Genomic DNA, 21,485 nt, shown 5'->3' with positions numbered 1-21,485 from the left:
TCAAAAGACTTGAGCACACATTACGAAGAGCTTAGTCCAGCACTTCTCAGTCCCAGCTGTCACACTCTGGCATGTTCTGAACCCACCTGCAAGTTCAGCTGCATCCAAGAATCACAAAATTACATTAAGGTTGGAAAAGATCTCTAAGACCATCGAGTCCAATCTTCTACACAACACCTCCATGACCACTAGACCATATCCTGAACAGTTACACACACACACATCACTTCCATCCTCTTTTGCAGCAGCTCTTACATGACTACTGTTGCCTACTAATTAAGTCCTGTACTCTGAAGCTTCAGCCAGCCTCGTTCAAGCACTTTGGTGACATTGCCTCCATGAAAGAAGAAAATGTTTCCCCTTGAGAACAGTCAGAGACTGGAATCATCTAAGAAGGACATTGAGAGTCTTGAACGTGTCCAGAGAAGGGCAACAAGGCTGGGGAAGAGGTCTGGAGCACAGCCCTGTGAGGAGAGGCTGAGGGAGCTGGGGTTGCTTAGCCTGGAGAAGAGGAGGCTCAGGGGAGACCTCATTGCTGTTTACAACTCCCTGAAGGGAGGTTGTAGCCAGGTGGGGGTTGGTCTCTTCTCCCAGGCAAGCAGCACCAGAACAAGAGGACACAGTCTCAAACCGCACCAGGGGAGGTTTAGGCTGGAGGTGAGGACAAAGTTCTTCACAGAAAGAGTTATTGGCCACTGGAATGTGCTGCCCAGGGAGGTGGTGGAGTCACCATCCCTGGAGGTGTTCAAAAAGGGACTGGACATGGCACTTGGAGCCATGGTTTAGTTGTCAGGAGGTGTTGGGTGACAGGTTGGACTTGATGATCTTTGAAGTCCTTTCCAACCTTATTGATTCTATGATCTCCCAAGGGAAGTGGTGGATCCCCCTACATTGGACAGTTTTAAGACTCAGCTTGACAGGGTGCTGGGCCAGCTCAGTTCAACTAGTTCAACCACTGTCACCTAGAAAGGTTGGACCAGATGATCCCTTCCAGCCTGGCATGCTGTGATTCTGTGCCAAGTAGGTAGGACCCAGGAAGAGTATGGCAATCAACAGTCAACTGTGGAATGTCCCATTCCTCTTGTCACCCATGCAAGAGGGACAGCTCCCCACTCCTCACCAACATACCCATGTTCTTACACAAAAGAAGAGCCCAGCAGAGCTTTGAAACTGCTCTTTCACCAAATCACAGCTGCAAAGTTCGTTGCTTGGCAACACTGCCTCCAAGTACCACACACTGCTGTTCCCAGCTCCACTCTGACAGAGACTGAGCTACAATCTCTATCTCCTTTTCCTCCATGGTCTACTGGAAGCAAACAGCTTTCCTCATGACAGAGAGGGGGCAACTGACAGCCCAGCTTTACTCAGACAGGCACTAAATTGACCTGTACAGTTCTCACTTCTCCCATAAAACTTGTCACCACCTCCATAAGCTACAGAATTAGTGCTCTCTATGCCCACATCTACCACAGATTCACAGCACTGAAGTGTCTTCTGAACATCCAAATTCTTCTTTCCCTTTCAGATGGTGATCCCAGAACACAAAAGCATCAAGCTCCTCTGGTCACAGGAAACCACATCTATCAGCAAGTATTTTGGATACACTGTAAACAAAGCAGGAACTCAGAGGGACAGGGATGTACTGGAGAGAGTCTTTCTGGCAGGAGATACTCCAGTTCCAAGCAACTTTCTCTCAGCTTTAGGAGGCAGTTTAAACTGCCAAAGATTTCTTCCAGCTAGATTTCAACAGCATTTCAGCCAAAAGGCATCAAGTAACCTTTCTAACCCCTCAATTCCCACCAGCATCAAATGGCCAGGTTTGGTCCTTCATACAGCTCAGGATGCACAAACCACAGGGAGATTTCTGTATCAGCTACTGCAGGAGAAGTCAAGGCTCCTAACTCTCTGTATTTACTGCTGTTTACTCACCTTCCTTTTTCCTCATGAGCTCAACTTTAAGCAAATAATCTACCTTTTATCTATGTAGGCAGCTGCTTGTGTTGGCAAAACAAAAGCCAACGTGGTACCTGCAGTGGGACTCCAGCTCCCACCTGCAGTGGGATTCCAGCTCCTAAGTGCTACAACAGCTGAATTAGATGTGGATTAGCTGAGATTAGAAAGGACCCCTCGAGATCCCCTAGTCCAAACCACTCCTGCTCAGAGCAAACTATGGCAGCCTGGTTAGTCCTGCTCCCAGTCAGGTTTTGAGTATCTCCAGGGATGGAGACTCCACAGCCTCTCTGGGCCATCTGCTCCAATATTCAACATCTCCTGGAGCAAAACCCAAACCAGTTCATTCTTATGTTTTGGTGGAATTTCCTGGTTTTTAGTTTGTGTTCCTTGCCTCTAATTTCAATCATGGCATACCACAGACAAGGCTGCCTCAGACATCTTTGCTCCCTGTCACCAGGTGTTTATTCACATTGATAAGATCTCCCCAAGAGACTTCTCTCCTCCAGGCTAAACAATCACAGCTCTCTCATCCTCTTTCTAGGTCAGACACATCAACCTCTTCATTTTACTGCCCTTTTGCTGGACTGGCTCCAACCTGTCCATGTTTCTCCTGTGCTGTGGAGCCCAGAACTAGACAGTACTACAGATGCAGTCTCACCAGTGCTGAGGAGAGGAGAAGGACCACCTCCCTCCAGCCACTCACAATGCTCTGGCTGAAATCCAGTCCAGAATTCACAGACTGGGTTGGGTTGGAAGGGACCTTAAGGATCATCTAGTTCCAACCCTCTTGTCATGGGCACCTTCCACTAGACCAGACTGATCAAGGCTTCGTTCAACCTGGCCATGGTGGACAACCATGGCCTCCCTGGGCAACATGTTCCAGGGTATCACACCCTCACTGTAAAGAATTTCTTTCTAATCTCCAGTCTGAATCTCCTCTCCTCAAGGCTCAATCCATTCCCCCCCACCATATCACTACAAGCCCTTGTGAAAAGTCCACTCCTGACTTTCTTGTAGAGCTCTTTCAGGTACTCTATATATATATATATATATATATATATATATATATATATATATTTATACAGAGAGAGAGAGAGATGCTGTTTGTCTTCTTGCTGACAAGGGTGCATTAGTAGCTCACGACCAATTTGTCATCCACAAGGCCCCCAGCATCTCTCTTCTGCACCCACCCCTTCTCCCTCCTCAGAGGTAGGGCTTTGCAAATCCCCTTCATGCAGTTTCTGCTGTCCCATACCTCCAGCCTGTCAATTTTTCTGCTCCAAGTAGCAGAACATCCATCTGGCGTATCAACCACTCCTCCCACTTCTGTATCACCTCAAGCTTGCCGAGGGCACAGTCTGTCCTATCACAGAGGTCATTAATGAAGTGGTTAAACAGAGATGGCCTCAGCAGCAACCCCTGAGGAATGTCATTAGTGACTGCCCTCCAGCTCAACTGATCACAGCTCTGAGTGTGGCATTTCAGCCCTCTTGAATTCACCCCACTGTCTCTTTGTGCAGTCATATCATAAAGGATGTTGTGTGGCCGAGCTCAAAGCCTCACTGGAGTTCAACTGAATAATATCCACTGCTCTCCTCCACCAAGCAAGCCATCTGGCTTGGTCACTGTAGAAGCCTACTAGGCTGGTCAGGCATGATAGTCCCTCTGTACATCCACACTATTCCCAGTCATCTTGTCCTTCATGTGCTTTCAGGATTATTTACTCTGTCACTTTCCCAGGGGCTGAGGAAGAGCAGGCTGGCCTGTGGTTCCCTAGATGTTCCTGCTTGTCCTTTTCTGAGATAGGAATGGCATGTGCTTTCTTCCAGCCCTCAAGACTCTCTCCTAGTCACCACGACCTTACGGTTACTGCAAGCAGCCTCAAAGCAACACTGGCCAGCTGTGTCTGCACTCAGACCACATCCCATCAGAACACACAGCCTTGTGCACACACGGTTTCTCTAAGCACTCCTAAACACCCTCCTTTACTACTGAGAGTAAAGTCCTCATTGCTCCAGACTTCCTTTATTAATAAAGACCAAAGTGCAGAAATCCTGGATGGATTCCAGTATGGAAATCCTCAGCCTTCTCCACACCCCTTATCACCAGGTCCAGTGCTCCATTCAGCAGCAGGTCTGCATTTTCTGCAGTCTTCTTTCTGCTGCCAATTATCATTCAAAGCCCTTCTTGTTGCCATCTGCACATCCCTTGTCAGATTCAGCTCCACCTGGATGCTGTCTTCCCTACCTAAATGCATCCTTGTGTGCCTGGACAGTGTCTCCAAGTTCCCCACAGGTCACCTGTCTGTTGCCACCTCTGATATGTTTCCTTTTCATGTCTAAGTTTTGTCAGGAGCTCCTTGTTCACAGAAGCTGTCCCCCTGCTGCCTTTGTGCAATCTTCTGCTCACCAGGATGTGCCACATTACAGCTTAAAGGAGTGACCCTTGGGGGAAAAAAATAATCTACCAGCTGTCCTGGACCTCTCTACTCTCTAGAACCATCTCCCAAATGATTCCTCCAAGCAGATCCCTGAACAGACCAAAGTCTTCCCTCCTGAAGATATGGTTGTGATTCTATTACACTTGGTTCCTCTTCACATCCTGAACTCTTCCATCTCAGTCACTGCAGCCAAGGCTACTCTTAACTTTCATATCCTCAGTCCACCCTTCCTTTTTTAAGTGTAACATCCATCAAGAGGTCCAGGAGCATCTTCCTTTATCCTCAACCACTTTTATTTATTAGTGGTCACCAATGCACACCAGAAGCCTCCTAGATTGTTTGCTCCCTGCTGTGCTGTTCCTCCAGCAAATAAATAACAGGCTGGTTAAGCCCTCCACAAGCACCAGTGTCTATGAATGTCAGGCTTGAGCTGAGGCAGGAATTACTATTTCTTCCCCATCAGGTGGTCTGAAGCAGTTACAGAAGGGCTTGAGTTGGAAAGGACCTTAAAGACTGTCTAAACTGAAGCAGCTGTGATGTTCTGTCCCCTAATCCTGACCCATAAAGCTCTCACCTGGCTCATTGGTCATGCCTAAGCAAAGCTGCACACAGCCCCACTGCTCTCACAAAAAAAGGACAACTTCTCATCACAATCCAAGCTTGTCTCTCCTGAAGCACCTGTGTCTATCCACTGTAGGCCTCCAACTGTGCCAGCCAGCCCACTCTGTGATGCCAACAAAATCACAGCTCAGCCTTCACTCGTTTTCACTCTTCCATAAGACCTGAAAACAGTGATGCTGACAGGACAGCCAAGGTGGGTTCAACTGGAATGGCTTCAACAGTGTTGCTGCAGAACCTTAACATGAGAGAGAGTAAATTACTGCTGATAACTTCACCTGCTCACAAAACTAAGTCAGTAGGTCTTGGGTAATGTAGTTGTGGTCACAAGAGAAGACAACAAAGCTTCAAAAGCTCTTAAGGTAAAGCTGGATCGTGATCAAATAAACCTCAATGAGCTAGTCTAGGGCAATGTCACACCTGAGCTAAACTAACCACTGACTGCTCCCTGAGTAAGGGCTGATAACTGACTCTCAAGTCCTGTAGGAAGCAAGGATAAAGAGGGAGTCACTCCTCCCGGAAAAGGTACCTCCCTAAAAGCCTGCTTATCACACACTTGGACCTAATGGTTTCCTTTGTGCTGCTGATAAGGACTTCCTTAAGCTGCAGCACAGCAGCTCTTTCCTTCCAGGTTCAGACCAGAGAAGTTAGATTTACAAGACAGCTTCAGTTCCACAAAAGGAGATTAAAGGAACAAGGCAAAAACTAACAGCTGTTACCAGCACCATCCTGTGGCAGAACCACAGCTTGGGTACCATTAGGAGACGCAGACCAGTAGCCCCTGACTGAAAGAACAAAGGTGTCTTGCATTTCAGAAGGCAAAACCATGGTCTCATCAATACCAATAGTCCTTTTTTGGGAACTGTTCCACCTTTATGGTCCAGACAAAGGAAACAGCTTAGATTGCCAAGGCCTTTACTTCTCAGTGTAGGGAGAGTTAACTAAGGGCAACAGGATTTCTGCATCTCCATTATCCACCTCACAGAGCCTAAAAGAGTTGTAATAAAAAAGTACCAGAGGTATCTTTTCAGTAGTCAAAGAAAAAGAGGAAGTTGAAAGGGACCTCCAGAGGTCATCTCAACCCAGCTCCTGTCAGAGCAATGCTAACTTCAAAGCTATATCCTGCCACTTTGAGGCTCATCTGATCTTAAAGGCATAAGCCTTAACCCATGACAGTTTGGTTAGGTCCTGAAGAGTGGAGACTGCACCCACAAACATCATTCCAAGGGCCCTGGTGAAAAGCCCACAGGCTGTGCACACCATTTTGACAGCAAAACTTGTATTTGAAAACCAATCTGTTCTGTTACAGCTTAAACACCCTTCTTTTGACTTATTTCAGGGTGGGTTTCTGCAGGAGTCAGGAGATGGAAAGAAATCCCTTGCTTACAGGCAGGTTTTCACCTGTACCACTGGAGTCACCCAATACTGCAACACCCTGTCCAGTTAAAAGTTTCAAGCTTAAGCTTCCATGCTCCTCCCAGCAGGAGAGGTGTCTTCTGAAGAGCTCTTTTCTGGGGTGAGACAAATAATTGCAGGTCTCAGGAGCTGCTGCAAGAACAATAATTCCTAATAAAATTTCAGTCTCATGCAACCAGTATCAGCAACAGGTAAAGGTTTATTTAGGAGCTGGGTATCAGGGAAAAGGTCTTGGTGCTACAGTGTCAGGAGAGCTGGAAAGGAGTTTCTGGTCCCTTAAGGTCTTTGAAGGGGCCAGAAAAATAATAGCTTAAGCCCCAGATGATCACCAAGATTTCTAGTGACACAGGCTCTTGCTATAAGTACAAGTCAAAGAACTCCTAGGGAATCACAGAAACATTTTGGTTGGAAAAGACCTTTAAGAGCACCAAGTCCAAACATTATCTAACTCCAACAAGCCTGGTGGCTAAACCATGTCCCTCAGCTCCACATCTCTGCTTCTCTGAAACACCTCCAGGGATAGGGATTCATCCATTCAAGCATTCAGCCAGCGAAGACCACGTCATCAGTCATATGCAGAAATGACTAAGGGCTGTAAAGTACAACTATAAATATTGACAAGTATTGCCATTAAGATTATAATCAGTTCTCATCTGGTTCAAAGAGCAACAGTGTCAGGGTGATTCTTCACATGAGGATCTTCCCCTCGCTGCAAGGAAGACATTGAGGTGGTGGAGCGGATCCAGAGAAGGGGAATGAAGGTGGTGAAGGGTCTGGAGAACAGGGCTGGGGAGGAGCAGCTGAGGGAACTGAGGGTGTTTAGTGTGGAGAAGAGGAGGCTGAAGGCAGGCATCATTGCTCTCTACAACTCCCTGATAAGAGGTTGGAGCACAGTGGGGGTTGGTCTCTTGTCCCATGTCACTAATGATAGGAGAGGAAGTGACCTCCAGTGGCATCAGAGGAGGTTTAGATTGGACATCACAAGAAACCTCTTCACTAAAAGAGTGGTCAAGCACTGAACAGGCTGCCCAGGGAAGTGGTGAAGTCATTATCCCTTGAGGTGTTCAAAACAAAAAGAAGTTGTACACAAGGCACTTGGGGCCATGGTTCAGTGGCCACAGTGGTGTTATGCTGATGGATGGACTTGATGATCTTGGAGGCCTTTTCCAACCTCAATGACTTTATGATTCAGATAAGGATTTATTTAACCAGGCTTCAAGCACTACCAGGCATGACATAAGTAAACATTGAAAACACCACACCACAGAACACCTCCCTGATACTGAAATGGCTTTTCTGAAGGCCCAAGACATCTGCAACTGTCTGCACAGAGACCTGCAAGCTTCCAATCATGTTGCTTTTGTTGTTACAGCTAAACAGATTCTAAAGCCACAGCAACTCAAGTAATTGCCTTCTTGACAGGGAGATTGATTTGCAAGGAGACTTCAGCAGTCACTCCATTTGTCCCAAAGTCAACAGTCAGGTGTCAGCATGACAGCAAAGGTACACTGGAGGACACTCCCACTGGCTTCAAGCATCCTTCAGAACAGAAATCCGAGACTTACATCCCACGTTTGCAGAGAGGGTCACGCCAGACCAAGACTGACTGCCTTCAGCCTACTCTACACACCTGCTTGCCTGGATGGCTGGGCACAGAATCACACACAGAGTGTTAGGAATTGAAAGGGACCTCAAAAGATGAAGTCCAATCCCCCTGCTAGAGCAGGGTCACCTAGGGCAGGTCACACAGAAATGCATCCCGGCAGGTTCCAAATGTCTCCACTGAAACAGACTCCACAACCTCTCTGAGGAGCTTGTGGCAGTAGTCCCTTGATACTGCTGAGTATCTGGTCCCTGACTAAAGAAAAAGTCTTTCCTTTTGTATTTCATCACACTCTTCAGATTCCAAGTAATCAATTCAGTATCAATATCAGCACCCAAACAGCTCCAGCCTTGCTGCCAAGCGGTAACACAACCCTAGGAGACCTCTAGCTCCTTGTAACTAAGCACTAAGGTACACAGAAATAGTCAATTACAGCTCCTACAGTCAAGAGGTTGCTGACTCAAGTTAACAGGTTCTGATTTTGCCTCCTTTTGACAGATCTCTAGGAAGTGCTAGAAATGAAGAGATTAAAATGTCAGCACTGAAACAGCAAAAATGTATTTGGGTTCCCTCTACAGCAAAAGGGGGGATTGGGGGAGGAAAGTTGCATGCTTCACACCAGCTTTCACAGTATAACTAACTAACTAAGGTTGGAAGAGACCTCAAGGATCATTGAGTCCAACCTATCAACACAGATCCCATGACTAGAGCATGGCACCAAGTGCCACATCCAATCTCCTCTTGAACACCTCCAGGGATGGTGACTCCACCACCTCCCCGGGCAGCACATTCCAATGACGAATGACTCGCTCGGTGAAGAACTTCCTCCTCACCTCAAGTCTAAACCTCCCCTGGCGCAGCTTGAGACTGTGTCCTCTTGTTCTGCTGCTGGGTGCCTGGGAGAAGAGACCAACCCCTTCCCAGCTACAACCACCCCTCAGGTAGTTGTAGAGAGCAATGAGGTCACCTCTGAGCCTCCTCTTCTCCAGGCTAAACAACCCCAGCTCCCTCAGCCTCTCCTCACAGGGCTGTGCTCAAGGCCTCTCCCCAGCTTTGTTGCCCTTCTCTGGACACGTTCAAGTGTTTTGATGTCCTTCTTAAACTGAGGGGCCCAGAACTGGACACAGCACAGTCCACACACACAATCATTTTGGATGAAGAAGGCCTCTAAGATCACTGAGTCCAATCATCAACCTAAGACCACCACAGCCATTAAACCATGTCCTCAAGTACCATGTCCACACATCTCTTGAACACCTCCAGGAATGGTCACAGATGGACAGATCTGCAGCTACTTCTCTCTCCTAAACCTTTGCAATGCCTGCTAACTTCATCTAGGAGCACAAAGGCGTTTCAGATGCTTCTAACTCTCTCAAAAATTCAGGATCCCTGAAAGTTGCTGCCAACATGGCTTACTAATTCCTACAAACATCACCAGTGTAAACACTTCCAGTAGCATAACAGCAGGAAGACATCCACTGCCTTCTGTAGCTTCAGATGGGGATGTGAAGAACAGTCAGTACACTGACAAGCTCTGCCTTATCAAATGTCAGCCCAGCCTCCCCACTCTTCCAAAACTCTCAGTCACTGCACAGACAGCTCCAGAACCTTTGATTTTGAGGCTTCTCCCCCCCAGAGGTGTCACCTAGGCTGACAGCTGTAAGACTTAGAGTTTGAGGGTGACATATGGTGACTACAGCACGTTCTCACAGCAAGCAGGTTGCAGGACAGTGATGGTCAGACTCACAGCAGCTATTTTAACAGTTGAAAGGCAAACATAGAATAAAAAGCACTTCCAGAAACCACTGCCAGAGTCAGCAATCCCTAATTATTGCTTAATGCTTACTCTGGCAGATGTGTCCTCATCTGTATTCTCCACCTTCCAAAAGACCTGCAGAACAAAGGTCTCTGATATGTCTGCAGACCTTGCACTTGAAGAAGTAGGCCAGAAACAAAAAGATGAGCTTGCTCCTGATACAAGACCACTATTAACAGCAAGATGATTTTGAGGAAGACCAAGATGAAGCTTTTCTGGAATTCTAACACAGAGCAGGCAAGTGCTAAAATAGGAAAGATGCATCCTTGAAACTTCCTCCCAAGCAATGCAGCTGGTGGTCACACACTGAGAGCAAGGAGAGCTAATTTGGTAGTTTAGGAATTAATCAGCAGTAGGACAGCAGGAAGATCTAATGGGCTTTGTGATGCAAGAAATAAAAGACAGCAAAGAAGTGTTCATGATATGAAGGAAGAGTTCAACAGCAGCTGAAGATGAGCCAGCAGCATGCTCAAGTGGCCAGGAAGACCAACAGCATGCTGGTCTGGATCAAGAATAGTGTGACCAGCGGGACCAGGGAAGTGATTGTCCCCTTGTACTCATCACTGGTGAGGTCACAACTGGAGTACTGGGTTCAGTTTTGGGCCCTTCACTACAAGACAGACATCAAGGTGCTGGAAAGGGTTCAGAGAAGGTTTCAACACTGGTGAAGGGTCTGGAGAACAGGTCTGATGAGGAGCAGCTGAGGGAACTGGGGTGGTTTAGCCTGGAGAAAAGGAGGCTGAGGGGAAGCTTTCTGGCTCTCTACAGCTCCATGATAGGAGGTTTGAGCCAGGTGGTGCTGGTCTCTTCTCCCGAGAATGAGAGGAAATGGCCTCAAGTTGCACCAGGGGAGGTTTAAGTTGGATGTCAGAAGAAAGAAACCTCTTCACTGAAAGGGTTCCCAAACACTGCAATAGGTCTGGAGGTGTTCAAAAGATGCAGAGATGGTGCTGATGGGCCTGGCAGACACACTAGTCATGGCTGAGTTGGATAAAGGTCAGACTCTGTGATCTTAAAGGTCTTTTCCAACTGAAACAATTCTGTGATTGCAATAGCTATGATCAGAGTAATGAGTGATAAATACACAAAGAGGACCACATGAAGTTTTTTAGGGTCAAAAGGATATTTGTAAGATTTTACAAGACCTCTATCTACCCAAGAAGTCCCAGAATCTTAAAGAGGAATAATTACAACAGGAGTACAAGTAGAGTCTGCAAGAATTCCACACCCCTTTGATGTGACTATCTGGACAGACACCTAGAGCAGACAGAATACCTAAGGTTTAAGTGAGACTATTATACCTGTGGTGAGAAGGAGGAATTAGTGATGATAGCCTCTTAGCTTGATTAAGAGCCCATGCTGAAGTGTCAGCTATCTGAAAGACCACACTGAAAACAATGGGTTTAAGTACTGCCAGAATAAGAGTCCAGATAAAACCCCAAGCTAACACAACCAGAGTTCATCATGAAGATGATGATGATGATGATACCCAACAATTAGGTGAACAGGAAGAAAGCAAAACAAAACAGAACTTGGGGGATCCCACTGAACAGCAGGAAGGAGGACATCAGACAAAGGTGAAAAGCTCTCATGTAAGAGAGAAGCAATGGAAACTGAAGAGCATTTCAAAGGAGAGGGAATCAATTACACTTACAAAAAGGACAAATCATATGTTCCCATCTAGGACATCAGAAAAGTCCTAGATACTCTGTCATGAATGGTTTTCATTTTCATATCTGCAGCACCCAGGATGAAGAGACTCTGGTGGAAGTGGCAATAGGCTACTCCAGACTAATGATAAACACAGCCAGACATGAAAGAGATGCTGCTAGTGATGAGTGAGGTGAAGGAGCCTGTCACAGTCTGGGGAAAGCCACGCAGGCAGCTCACACAGCCACAGTGGAACTTGCTGCCTCAGACATCACTGCATACCAGGACTAGCAAAACTCCCAACTTAGCCAGGCACCAGCAAGTCATGAGCACTTAAGCACCAAGGATTAGATGCGAAACATGAGGGGGGAAACAGCTGACTACAACTGAAAGTACTCTTCACTTGTTATTTGGTCAACCAAGAGTTTCCATGAGGACTGATATAACAAGGAAGAGCTCAATGAGCTCAATTCTGTGCTTGTGGCAACCCTGATATTCAAACAAATGACTGATCACATATTTCTTCTAAGCAACATGCCTCCTGGAAGCACAAAGCAGTCTGGGCTTCAGGGTAGAGTGGAGACATAGAATCATAGAATGGTTTGGGTTAGAAAGGACTTCCAAAGGTCATCTAGTCCAACCCCTTCTGCAGTGAGCAGGGATATCCTCCACTAGATCAGACTGCCCAGAGATCTGTCCAGCCTCACCTTGAATATCTCCAGGGATGGGGTCTCAACTGCCTCCCTGGGCAACCTCTTCCAGGTGCTCACCATCTCCCTCACATTAAAGAACTTACTCTTAGCATCCAATCTAAATTTCCTCTTCTCTAGTTTGAAGCCACCGCCCCAATCCTATCACTACAGGCCTTTGTGAACAGCCTCTCTCCATCCTTCTTGCAGGCCCCCTCCAGGTACTGGAAGGCTGCTATTAGGTCTCCCTGGAGCCTTCTCTTCTCCAGGCTGAACAACCCCAGCTCCCTCAGCCTGTTCTTGCAGCAGAGGTGCTCCAACTCCCTGATCATTTTCATGGCCCTCCTCTGGACTCACTCCATCAGGTCCATGTCCTTTCTGTATTGAGGGCTCCAGACCCAGATGCAGTACTCCAGGTGAGGTCTCACCAGAGCAGAGAGGCAGAATCATCTCTCTCCATCTCTGGCCATGCTGCTTTTGATGCAGCTCAGGCTGCCATTGGCCTTCTGTGCTACAAGCTCACAATGCCTGCTTATGTCCAGCTTCTCATCCAGCAACACCCCCAAGTCCTTTTCTACAATGCTGCTCTCTACCACCTCGTCCCAATACATCTCAGTACTGTCCACACAATTCTCCTTCCTAGAAGGAAAATTCCTAAACTTAAGGAAAGAAATCCACCCAATGTCCACATATGACCATCTCCCAGTCAAATGCCTTTGGAACAGTTATAGTGGAAGTAAGTTTCAGTCCACACTCTCCATTCCATCTACAAGAAAACCACTGAACGACAGAAGCTCAAGGAAAGGCAGAGGGCACTGCCAAGCTGCTATGACACAAGATTTGAAACAAGAATTGCCAGGTGGGATGAGACAAGTGCAGCTAAACTTGAAGCATTTTAAAAGCCCAAACAATTCCCTCAATATTGTAAGCTCATGCTGCATCACGCAGTATTTCCATGCCAGCTCTCCTGGGGGACAGGGTGAAAACAGGCCATGCCTCTGGCATACAGAGAGACAGCAGGGGAGAAGGTCAAGCAAAAGAGAAAACAGAGGAGACTTCAGAAATGCAGTCAAGATTTTTGTAAGGTAGCTAAGTAAAATTATCTACTAGTAAAATGGAAACTGAATTGCAGGTACTAGCAGAAGGCAGCCTGGTCAAGAGATTGGTAGGTCCTCTAGAACCTGGACAGGAGAAAAAAACAACCACCAAACAAAACCCCAAACTAAACCAACCAACCAACCAACCAAAGCAACAGCCAAACAAAACCAAAAAACCCAAACAAACAACAAATTCAAGAGACATCAAATCTTGAAGTTACAAAAGAAAGCTCTTCTGAGAGAAGAGAGGCATGAAGAGTTGCATAAAGATACTCAATAACATAAACAGAACAAGAAGGAAGCTCAAAGTGGCAACACTGCCAAACTGAAATGGCCAAAGAAACAAAGCTACCAGGAACTAGAGATGTACAAATGATACTTTGACCAGGATATGGTCAAAGGAGGAACTCAGAAAACAAGACCAAAATTAGCTGGTGAATTCCAGGCTCCGATCTTGAGCAACCCAACCCTGAGGTCTATGCTATGGAATGGCATTTGTATGGAATTCCATCAGCAAGCAACTCAGAGCAGCATGGAAAATTCAAGTGCAAATAATGCACAAACCAAACACACCTGATTTTCCCAGAAAACCACCAGTTACAACCAACCTTCCACACAGTAACCAGAAAATCTGGGGGCAAGAACTGCTGTACTAGAAAATGATTAAGAGGAGTTACTGCGGACTATAAAGATCTGTTATCTTTGGTGTAATCTGGATGATGTATTTCTTAAGGTTACATGCTAGGGAAACAAAAGTCCTGATGCTGAGGCACCAAACAACAGCACTGCACAAGACACTGCAGGATTTATATCCAGGGTGAAAAAAACATAAGCAAGCAGCAGATGTGGACTGGAAAAGCAAATCACAAAACCAGGGCCATCCCTGGTTGCTCACCATGCCTGACCTCCAGCTGAGGTGGAGGAGGGCTGAACAAGACAGCCGTGGAGCGAGTCATACAGTGTGAACACCTGGCTGTTAGTCAGGAAGTACCACGTTTAAAACAATAACTTACAGTACAGTCATCTTCTTTGGGGTAACATCTTAATGAACGCACTCGGGATGAAAGAGGGATGTGCACCTCCCAGCCACAGAACCCAAGGCAAACACAAACACCAAGGCAGATCTACTTCTGTGCAGAATGAAACTATTAAAGAGAGGTTAAGATAGACTACAAAGAGGTCCGATTTGACAGCAGCAGACTCTTTAAAACGCCACTCATCACCCAAGCTGGATCTGTGACACATCTAAGCAGACACAGACACCCAGACTGAAAGAGCCTGGTGTTTATACGGCAGAGACAACATTGAAGGGCATTGTTTTGGACACTCAACATTCAACTCCTCCGGCACCTCACCGCAGCACGGTCCGGTGCTTTCCCGAAGGCCCCGAGCCCGACCAGCCCCTGGCAGAGCAGGGAGGGGACGCGGCAGTGAAACTCCAGGAAAGGGCTAGGCCAGGCACTGCATAAAGCCTGGGCCGGGGCATTCCTCGCTCCGGGAGAATGCAGCCGCAGCTCGGCTGGATGGAGAAGCGGAAACGGCCTCACAACGAAAGGAAAGGTTATCAGCCCTCCATCGCCGCCCTCCCGGAGCAGCGCGGGTTCCTGCCGCCGCCGCCCCTCTCGGCCCCGTTTCGGCAGGGGACCGGCGCCCGCCGCCACCGCCCCTGTGGACGTGGAGCGGGGCGGGGCCCTCCCCCGGGCCTCGCTGCCGGTTCCCAGCGCCGAGCGCGGGCCCTGCCGTAGCCGAACGCGCACGGAAAGCCCCCTCCGGCAGCACCTCACCTGTGCTGGCCCGGCCGCTCCCCCCTCCCCCGCTGCCCCTCCGTACCCTTGGCCTCGCAGTCCGCGCAGTACTTGTTGTCCTCCTCCCGCAGCAGCTTGGCCAGGATGGCCTGGTGCTGCTCGTTCTGCTTCTGAGCTTTCTCCCGGCAGGAGCGGGTGGCCATGGCGGCGGCGGCAGCGGCGGCGGTCAGCGGTCGGCTCCGCAGAGAAGCGGCGGGAGCAGGGCCGGCGCGGGCTCGGCAGCGCTCGGGACGCGCCGCTCCTGCCCTGGCACAGCCACGGGAACCAGCGGCTGCGAGCGCCGACTTCCTCAACCGGAACTACTTGCGCCCGCAGACGCATCCGCCTGCCTCGCTCCCTCCCTCCGTCCCCCGCCTGCACCTCGGTTCTCGTCGCGCGCACGCCCACCCGTGTCGCGGGAGCCTGCGCCTGGGTGTGAGCAGAGATGAAAAATAGTCCGCCGGCTCCTATCGCCGCGCTGACATGTTGGAGTTTTTCCAAGGAGTGGCGGTGACGCTCCACCTTGACTTGGCTTTCGAAGGGCATAGAGGAATGCCCCAGGCTAAGGGTCACCTGAGGAGAGCAGGAGATAGCTCCTTCTGTGTTGCCCTGGTTGGAGATCTGGGTCCAGTTCTGGGCTCCCCAGTTCAAGGACAAGGAGCTACTGGAGAGAATCCACTGGAGAGAGATGATGAGATGAATGGATGAATGAGGAAACGCTGAGAGAGCTGGGGCTGTCTAGCCTGGAGGAGACTGAGGGGGCATCTCATCAATACTGATCAATAGCTAATGGGCGAGTGTCAGGAGGATGGAGCCTCTTCTTAGTGGTCGCCAGGGAGAGGAGACGGGGCAATGGACACACACTGGAGCCCAGTTGTACGCAAACACCGGGAAAAAGAGAGTCCTTCGCTGTGAGGGTGGCAGAGCCCTGCAGCAGGCTGCCGAGGGAGGTTGGGGAGCCTCCTTCTCTGGAGGCATTCTAAACCCACCCGGACGTGTTCCCGTGTGATTTACTTTGGGCGACCTTGATCTACAGGTAGTTGGTCTGGATGCTCCCCAGGGGTCCCTCAGCCCCGGGGGTCCCTCAGCCCCAGGGGTCCCTCAGCCCCAGGGGTCCCTCAGCCCCAGGGGTCCCTCAGCCCCAGGGGTTCTTCAGCCCCGACGTCTGTACCCCTGTGGTATCCATCCGCCGGCGGTGACCGCCTTGCAGGTAGCGCCCGGGGCTCTGCACGGCCGCCGACAACCTCTGCGGGCAGGGCCGCGCCGCCCCTCGGCCTGCCCTTGGGGCAGCCCTGACTCCACGCGCCCCGCGGCTGCCGGCAGGTAACGGGGGCTGGCCGTGAGCCGAGGGCAGCCGGGCACCGATCCCCGCAGCAGCAGCGGGTGGTGCCTCCCCAGGCGGCGGCGTCCTTCCCGCCCCTGCGCGGCCGCTGGGGTTTCGGGGCCGTTCTTTGAACCCCGCGGGCGCTGTGGGCGCCGTTTCCTGCTGCCGTCGGGCGCTGCCGGCCTCGAACCCGCCGGGGAAGCCCAGAACAGGGCGGCGGTAGGGCAGCTGCCCCTCAGTATGGTTGGCCTGGAGTGAGCATTTTGTCCCCAGGAGGGTGGAGTGGCACCTTCCACTGCTGAAAAGAGTTGTTTTGCCCCTGGACTGTGGTGACAACCCACTGGTGGTGAATAGCACAAAGCACGCAGCCAACATGCTGGTTGGTATTGGTCCTGTGTCCTTGGGGCAGGCATCTTCCCCCAGGCCAGCGCTGGGGCAGAAGAGCCTGTTGTGAAAGCCACTGGAGTGAATTGACCTTGCCATAGTCAGCTGGGTTGGAAAAGACCTCAGACATCATCAAGTCCAACCTATTACCTCATACCTAACACCTCCTGACAACTAAACCATGGCTCCAAGTGCCACATCCACTCCCCTCTTGAACACCTCCAGGGATGGGGACTCCACCACCTCCCTGGGCAGCACATTCCAATGGCCAATTCCTCTTTCTGGGAAGAACTTTCTCCTAACCTTGAGTCTAAACCTCCCCTGGCACAGCTTGAGACTGTGTCCTCTTGTTCTGGTGCTGGCTGCCTGGGAGAAGAGACCAACCCCCACCTGGCTACAGCCTCCTTTCAGGGAGTTGTAGAGAGCAAGAAGGTCTCCCCTGAGCCTCCTCCAGGCTAAGCAACCCCAGCTCCCTCAGCCTCTCCTCACAGGGCTGTGCTCCAGACCCCTCCCCAGCTTTGTTGCCTTTCTCTGGACACCTTCCAGCAACTCAACCTCCTTCCTAACCTGAGGGGCCCAGAACTGGACACAGGACTCAAGGTGTGGCCTAACCAGTGCTGAGCACAGGGCACAATGACTTCCCTGCTCCTGCTGGCCACACTGTTCCTGATGCAGGCCAGGATGCCATTGGCCTTCTTGGGCCCCTGGGCACACTGCTGGCTCATGTTCAGCTGCTGTCAACCAGTACCCCCAGGTCCCTTTCTGCCTGGCTGCTCTCCAGACACATCACCCCCAACCTGTAGCACTGCATGGGGTTGTTGTGGCCAAAGTGCAGAACCCATAGTGTTGGTTGCCCTTCTGAACTTTCTCCAAGACTCTGTGTTTCTGTCTGCAAAATCAGCAAGATGGGCAGTGGAGACTTTGTAATGGAGACTGATGCCTCTTCTATGCTCCACTGAAATGGTGTGAGCATGGCAGCCTTGAATCCTGGGGCTGCACTGTGAGTGGGACCCAGAGTACCTGCAAAAGGCACAGCTCAAGCTTCTGTGACCAAAGCTGGGCACCTCTATACTTTCCCTCTCTCAGGTACCATGTCTCTAGTCTCCCCTTTCTCCGTTTTGTAGGTCTCTCTGCCTGTGCTGAGTGCTCTGCTGAGTCTATTCACCAGCAAGATCCTTTCTGTCGGCTCAACTGTAGCTTGCTTGAGGTTTTCCCCCTCTAATTCAACCCTTCTGGAAAGAGTTGAAGCCTATTTATAGCCTATAAGATACACAAGTGAAGCAGATGAAAATTCAGGTCTTTTCTCAGCCCTTACATTGCTGAATCGTTCTCTGTAGCTTGCTTTTTCTCAGCTCCAAATGTCCCCTGAGTTTGGAGGAGTTACAAACAGGAAGAACTATAAATACTGGACATAAATAGTAATTAAACAAGCAGCTAACGTGGAAGAATGTATTTAGATGTCCCTCAGAGAAGGGAGTTAAGGTCTGCCCAGAGGCTGAGGGGCCTGGCCAGTGAGTTATTTGGTATGAGGCTGAAAAATGAGGATGTGGTTTGGATGGCTTAGCATCCTACTTGGAGGTAGGCATTAAGGGTTAAAACTAAACACACAGAGTTGAGCTCCAGCTGCCTTACCACAGTGCCTAAATCCAGGAATTTCCTGCAGCAGAAAGAGTGTAAAACAAACACTGACATAGCCTGTTATTAGCCATACTAGAGTAGGGGCTTAATTATTGGGGTGCAATAGTCCTGACTGCTTAACCATGACATCAGATAGGACTGAGTTCCAGCTTCACCTGCAAGCATACAACTGTTTTGCTTTCCTAGCCCAAAGTACATTTGAATCTTTATGAGAGAAAAGCAGCCTCAGCTGGAAGGCCATCAAATACCTCACCAGCATCCTAGGGCTCTGAGGAACAGGATGCTGTCCAGAGAGACAAGAACCATGGTCAGGAAATTCCCTGAGAGAGAAAAGGAGGTGAACTTGCCTCTCACACACCAGGTAAGCAGCAGCTCTGCCATTTTAAGGGGAAGTTGCTTTTCTGTGTCAGGACAGACATGGCCTGTAAATTACATGTAGTCTGAAACTATCTACCAAATTGCCAGAAGGCAGCACATGGCTTTGAGCAATGAGTTTAATCATCATCAGTTTCACAGAGTCATAGAATCAGGACTGTAGGGGTTGGGACATCTAATCCAACCCCCTGCTAGAGCAGGGTCACCCAGAATGAATCATACAGGAACACATCCAGGTGGAATGCCTTCAGAGAAGGAGACTCCACAGCCTCTCTGGGCAGCCTGCCAATGCTCTGCCACCTTCCAAATGAACATTTTTTTGCCTTGTGTTTATGTGGAACCTCCCGTGTTCCCATTTGTGTCCATTGCCCCTTGTCCTGTCACTGGACACCAGAGTCTGACTCCATCCCCCTGACACTCACCCTTTAGATGCTGATAAACACTGAGAAGAAACTCCCTCCGTCTCCTCCAGGCTGAACAGCCCCAGCTCTCTCAGCCTTTCCTCCTAAAGCAGATGTTCCAGTCCCCTCATCATCCCCGTGGCTCTCCACTGGACTCTCTCCAGTAGCTCCTTGTCCCTCTTGAACTGATGAGCCCAGAACTGGACACAATATTCCAGATGTGGTCTCAGCAGGGCAGAGTTGAAGGGAAAGAAAACCTCCCTTGACCTGCTGCCCACACTCTTCTTAGTGCACCCCAGAATTCCATTGGCCTTCTTGGCCACGAGGGCACATTGCTGGCTCATTGTCAGCCAGTTGTCCACCAGGACTCCCAGGTCTTTTCCCCCAGAGCAGGTCAGCCCCCAAGCTGTACTGGTCCATGGGGTTGTTCTTCCCCATAGGCAGGACTCTACACTTGCCCAACTCTCTGTCCTGTCCAGGTGTCTCTGATTCTGAGCTGCATGCAGTGATACTGGCCATGAAAAGTGGCTGTTGATCCAGTTCCTATGCTTGACAGACCCTAGCCAAGAGCAGAGTAAGGATATGGTTTGCTGTGTGCTTAGTGCCTTAGACTAGATGTCCTGATTACATATTGCCTGGGTCTACCTCCTGCTTCCTGTGTGTGCTGGGCTGGATTGACATGGGACATCCTTTTCTGTCAAACATCAAGATATGCTTTTTGTGTTCAGCTCTGAAAATTATCCCTTCCTTCAAAGTGCTCATCCATGCTCCTGTAAAGCAGCAGCGATATGAAATCACCTTCTCCACTCTGGGGCTGAGGTGAGCAGGTTATTAATATTTTAATAGCTTGTACTTTGAAAACAGCACGCTGTAAAATGCATTATTAGGTATTTCCCTGAGAGCTCAGATGGACTCTAAAGACAAAAATATAATCCCTTCTGTGCCTTTGCTGCTTTCTCTGGATCCTGAAGAGAAGCAGAGTGTTAGAGATGCAAAGTTACTGCCCTGAAGCAGTTTGCAGAGGGGAGAAAACAAAACACAACACACACACACACAAAATAAAAATAGAATAGAATAGAATAAACCAGGTTGGAAGAGACCTTCAAGATCATCGTGTCCAACCTATCATCCAACACCACCTAATCAACTAACCCATGCAACCAAGCACCCTGTCAAGTCACCTCCTGAACACCTCCAGTGATGGTGACTCCACCACCTCCCTGGGCAGCACATTCCAATGGGCAATCACTCTCTCTGTGTAAAACTTCCTCCTGACCTCCAGCCTGAACTTCCCCTGGCACAGCCTGAGACTGTGTCCTCTTGTTCTGGTGCTGGCTGCCTGGGAGAAGAGACCAACCTCTGCCTGTTTACAACCCCCCTTCAGGTAGCTGTAGAGAGCAATAAGGTCACCCCTGAGTCTCCTCCTCTCCAGGCTAAGCAGCCCCAGCTCCCTCAGCCTCTCCTCATAAGGCAAGAAAAGATGCCATTCAGGATACAGCAGGACTTCTAGAATGAGTTAATTTCTGCCCACACCATGCCATGAAGAGAGAGCAGAGATGTCACCACCTGAGGCTCCTTCAGGAGGAGAAGACAGAGAGCTGTCATGCTGAGCCTGTCAGCTGGCTGCCCTTTGCTTCACCTTTCCTTAAGCCCTGCAGAGCACAGCCCGATGCAAGCCGCATTTGGAGTTTTTTCAACACATACTTTGGGTGTTTCAAGTCATGGATCTCCAGGATCAAGTGAGCTTCACTTCCATACAGTCCTTGAAAGAGTGGAGTTCTGCAGAGAGATGATGTTGTGTTTAGTAGAAGCCCAAGTTTACCCAGCATGAAAAACAATCCCCCTCTCTCCTTGGCTGTCACTGCTTGCCACCCTGCAGGCTATTCCACAGCTTTGCAGGGATGCCCAGAAGACAGCCTGTGAAGTTCATGATGTCTTAGAAGCTGATGGCTAAAATTCACTGAATCTAGCTGCCCACCTTGTTCAGAAGTCAGCCCTTAAAACACCTTTAAATAGTATTTGCTAATCAGGACAGTATTAGCATAAATTTGCCTTAATGGTGGAGAATGTATCAGGTGCAAAGTTATTAAGTGGATTGAGCCCAGGTGTTAAAATAGCTGTGTTTTAATAATGTCTCAGCCTCAAATAGCAAAGCCCAGAAGTAAACAGGGTTCCAGTTCAGAGTTCTTTGGCTTGAGAATTTGTGATGCATAAGAAACTTTGGTGCTTCACTTGTTTCCATGCTCTTAAATAACACATGGAACTTTGTGGGAAATGGATGTTTCAGTACTGTGGCT

At 49.2% G+C, this 21,485-nt stretch overlaps 1 protein-coding gene across 2 annotated transcripts in view; it reads right to left on the bottom strand.

Moving 5' to 3' along the window:
• SMAP1 (small ArfGAP 1) overlaps positions 1 to 15,401 on the bottom strand; it is an 81,825-nt gene extending 66,424 nt beyond the window's left edge. The window contains exon 1 of one of the 2 annotated variants that reach the window (XM_068153445.1): positions 15,113 to 15,401. In XM_068153445.1, the coding sequence (XP_068009546.1) occupies positions 15,113 to 15,230 (118 nt within the window). In that variant the 5' untranslated portion in view covers positions 15,231 to 15,401. The remainder of the gene's footprint in view (positions 1 to 15,112) is intronic. The other variant, XM_068153446.1, reaches the window with a different exon arrangement.
• Positions 15,402 to 21,485: the final 6,084 nt, after the last annotated feature.

Source organism: Melanerpes formicivorus, unplaced genomic scaffold (genome assembly GCF_026170545.1).
Source record: "Melanerpes formicivorus ecotype bairdi unplaced genomic scaffold, bMelFor1.0.p_v2 SCAF_26, whole genome shotgun sequence".
In the NCBI taxonomy this organism is placed as follows: domain Eukaryota; kingdom Metazoa; phylum Chordata; class Aves; order Piciformes; family Picidae; genus Melanerpes; species Melanerpes formicivorus.
This window is presented reverse-complemented; position numbering and strand designations above follow the sequence as displayed.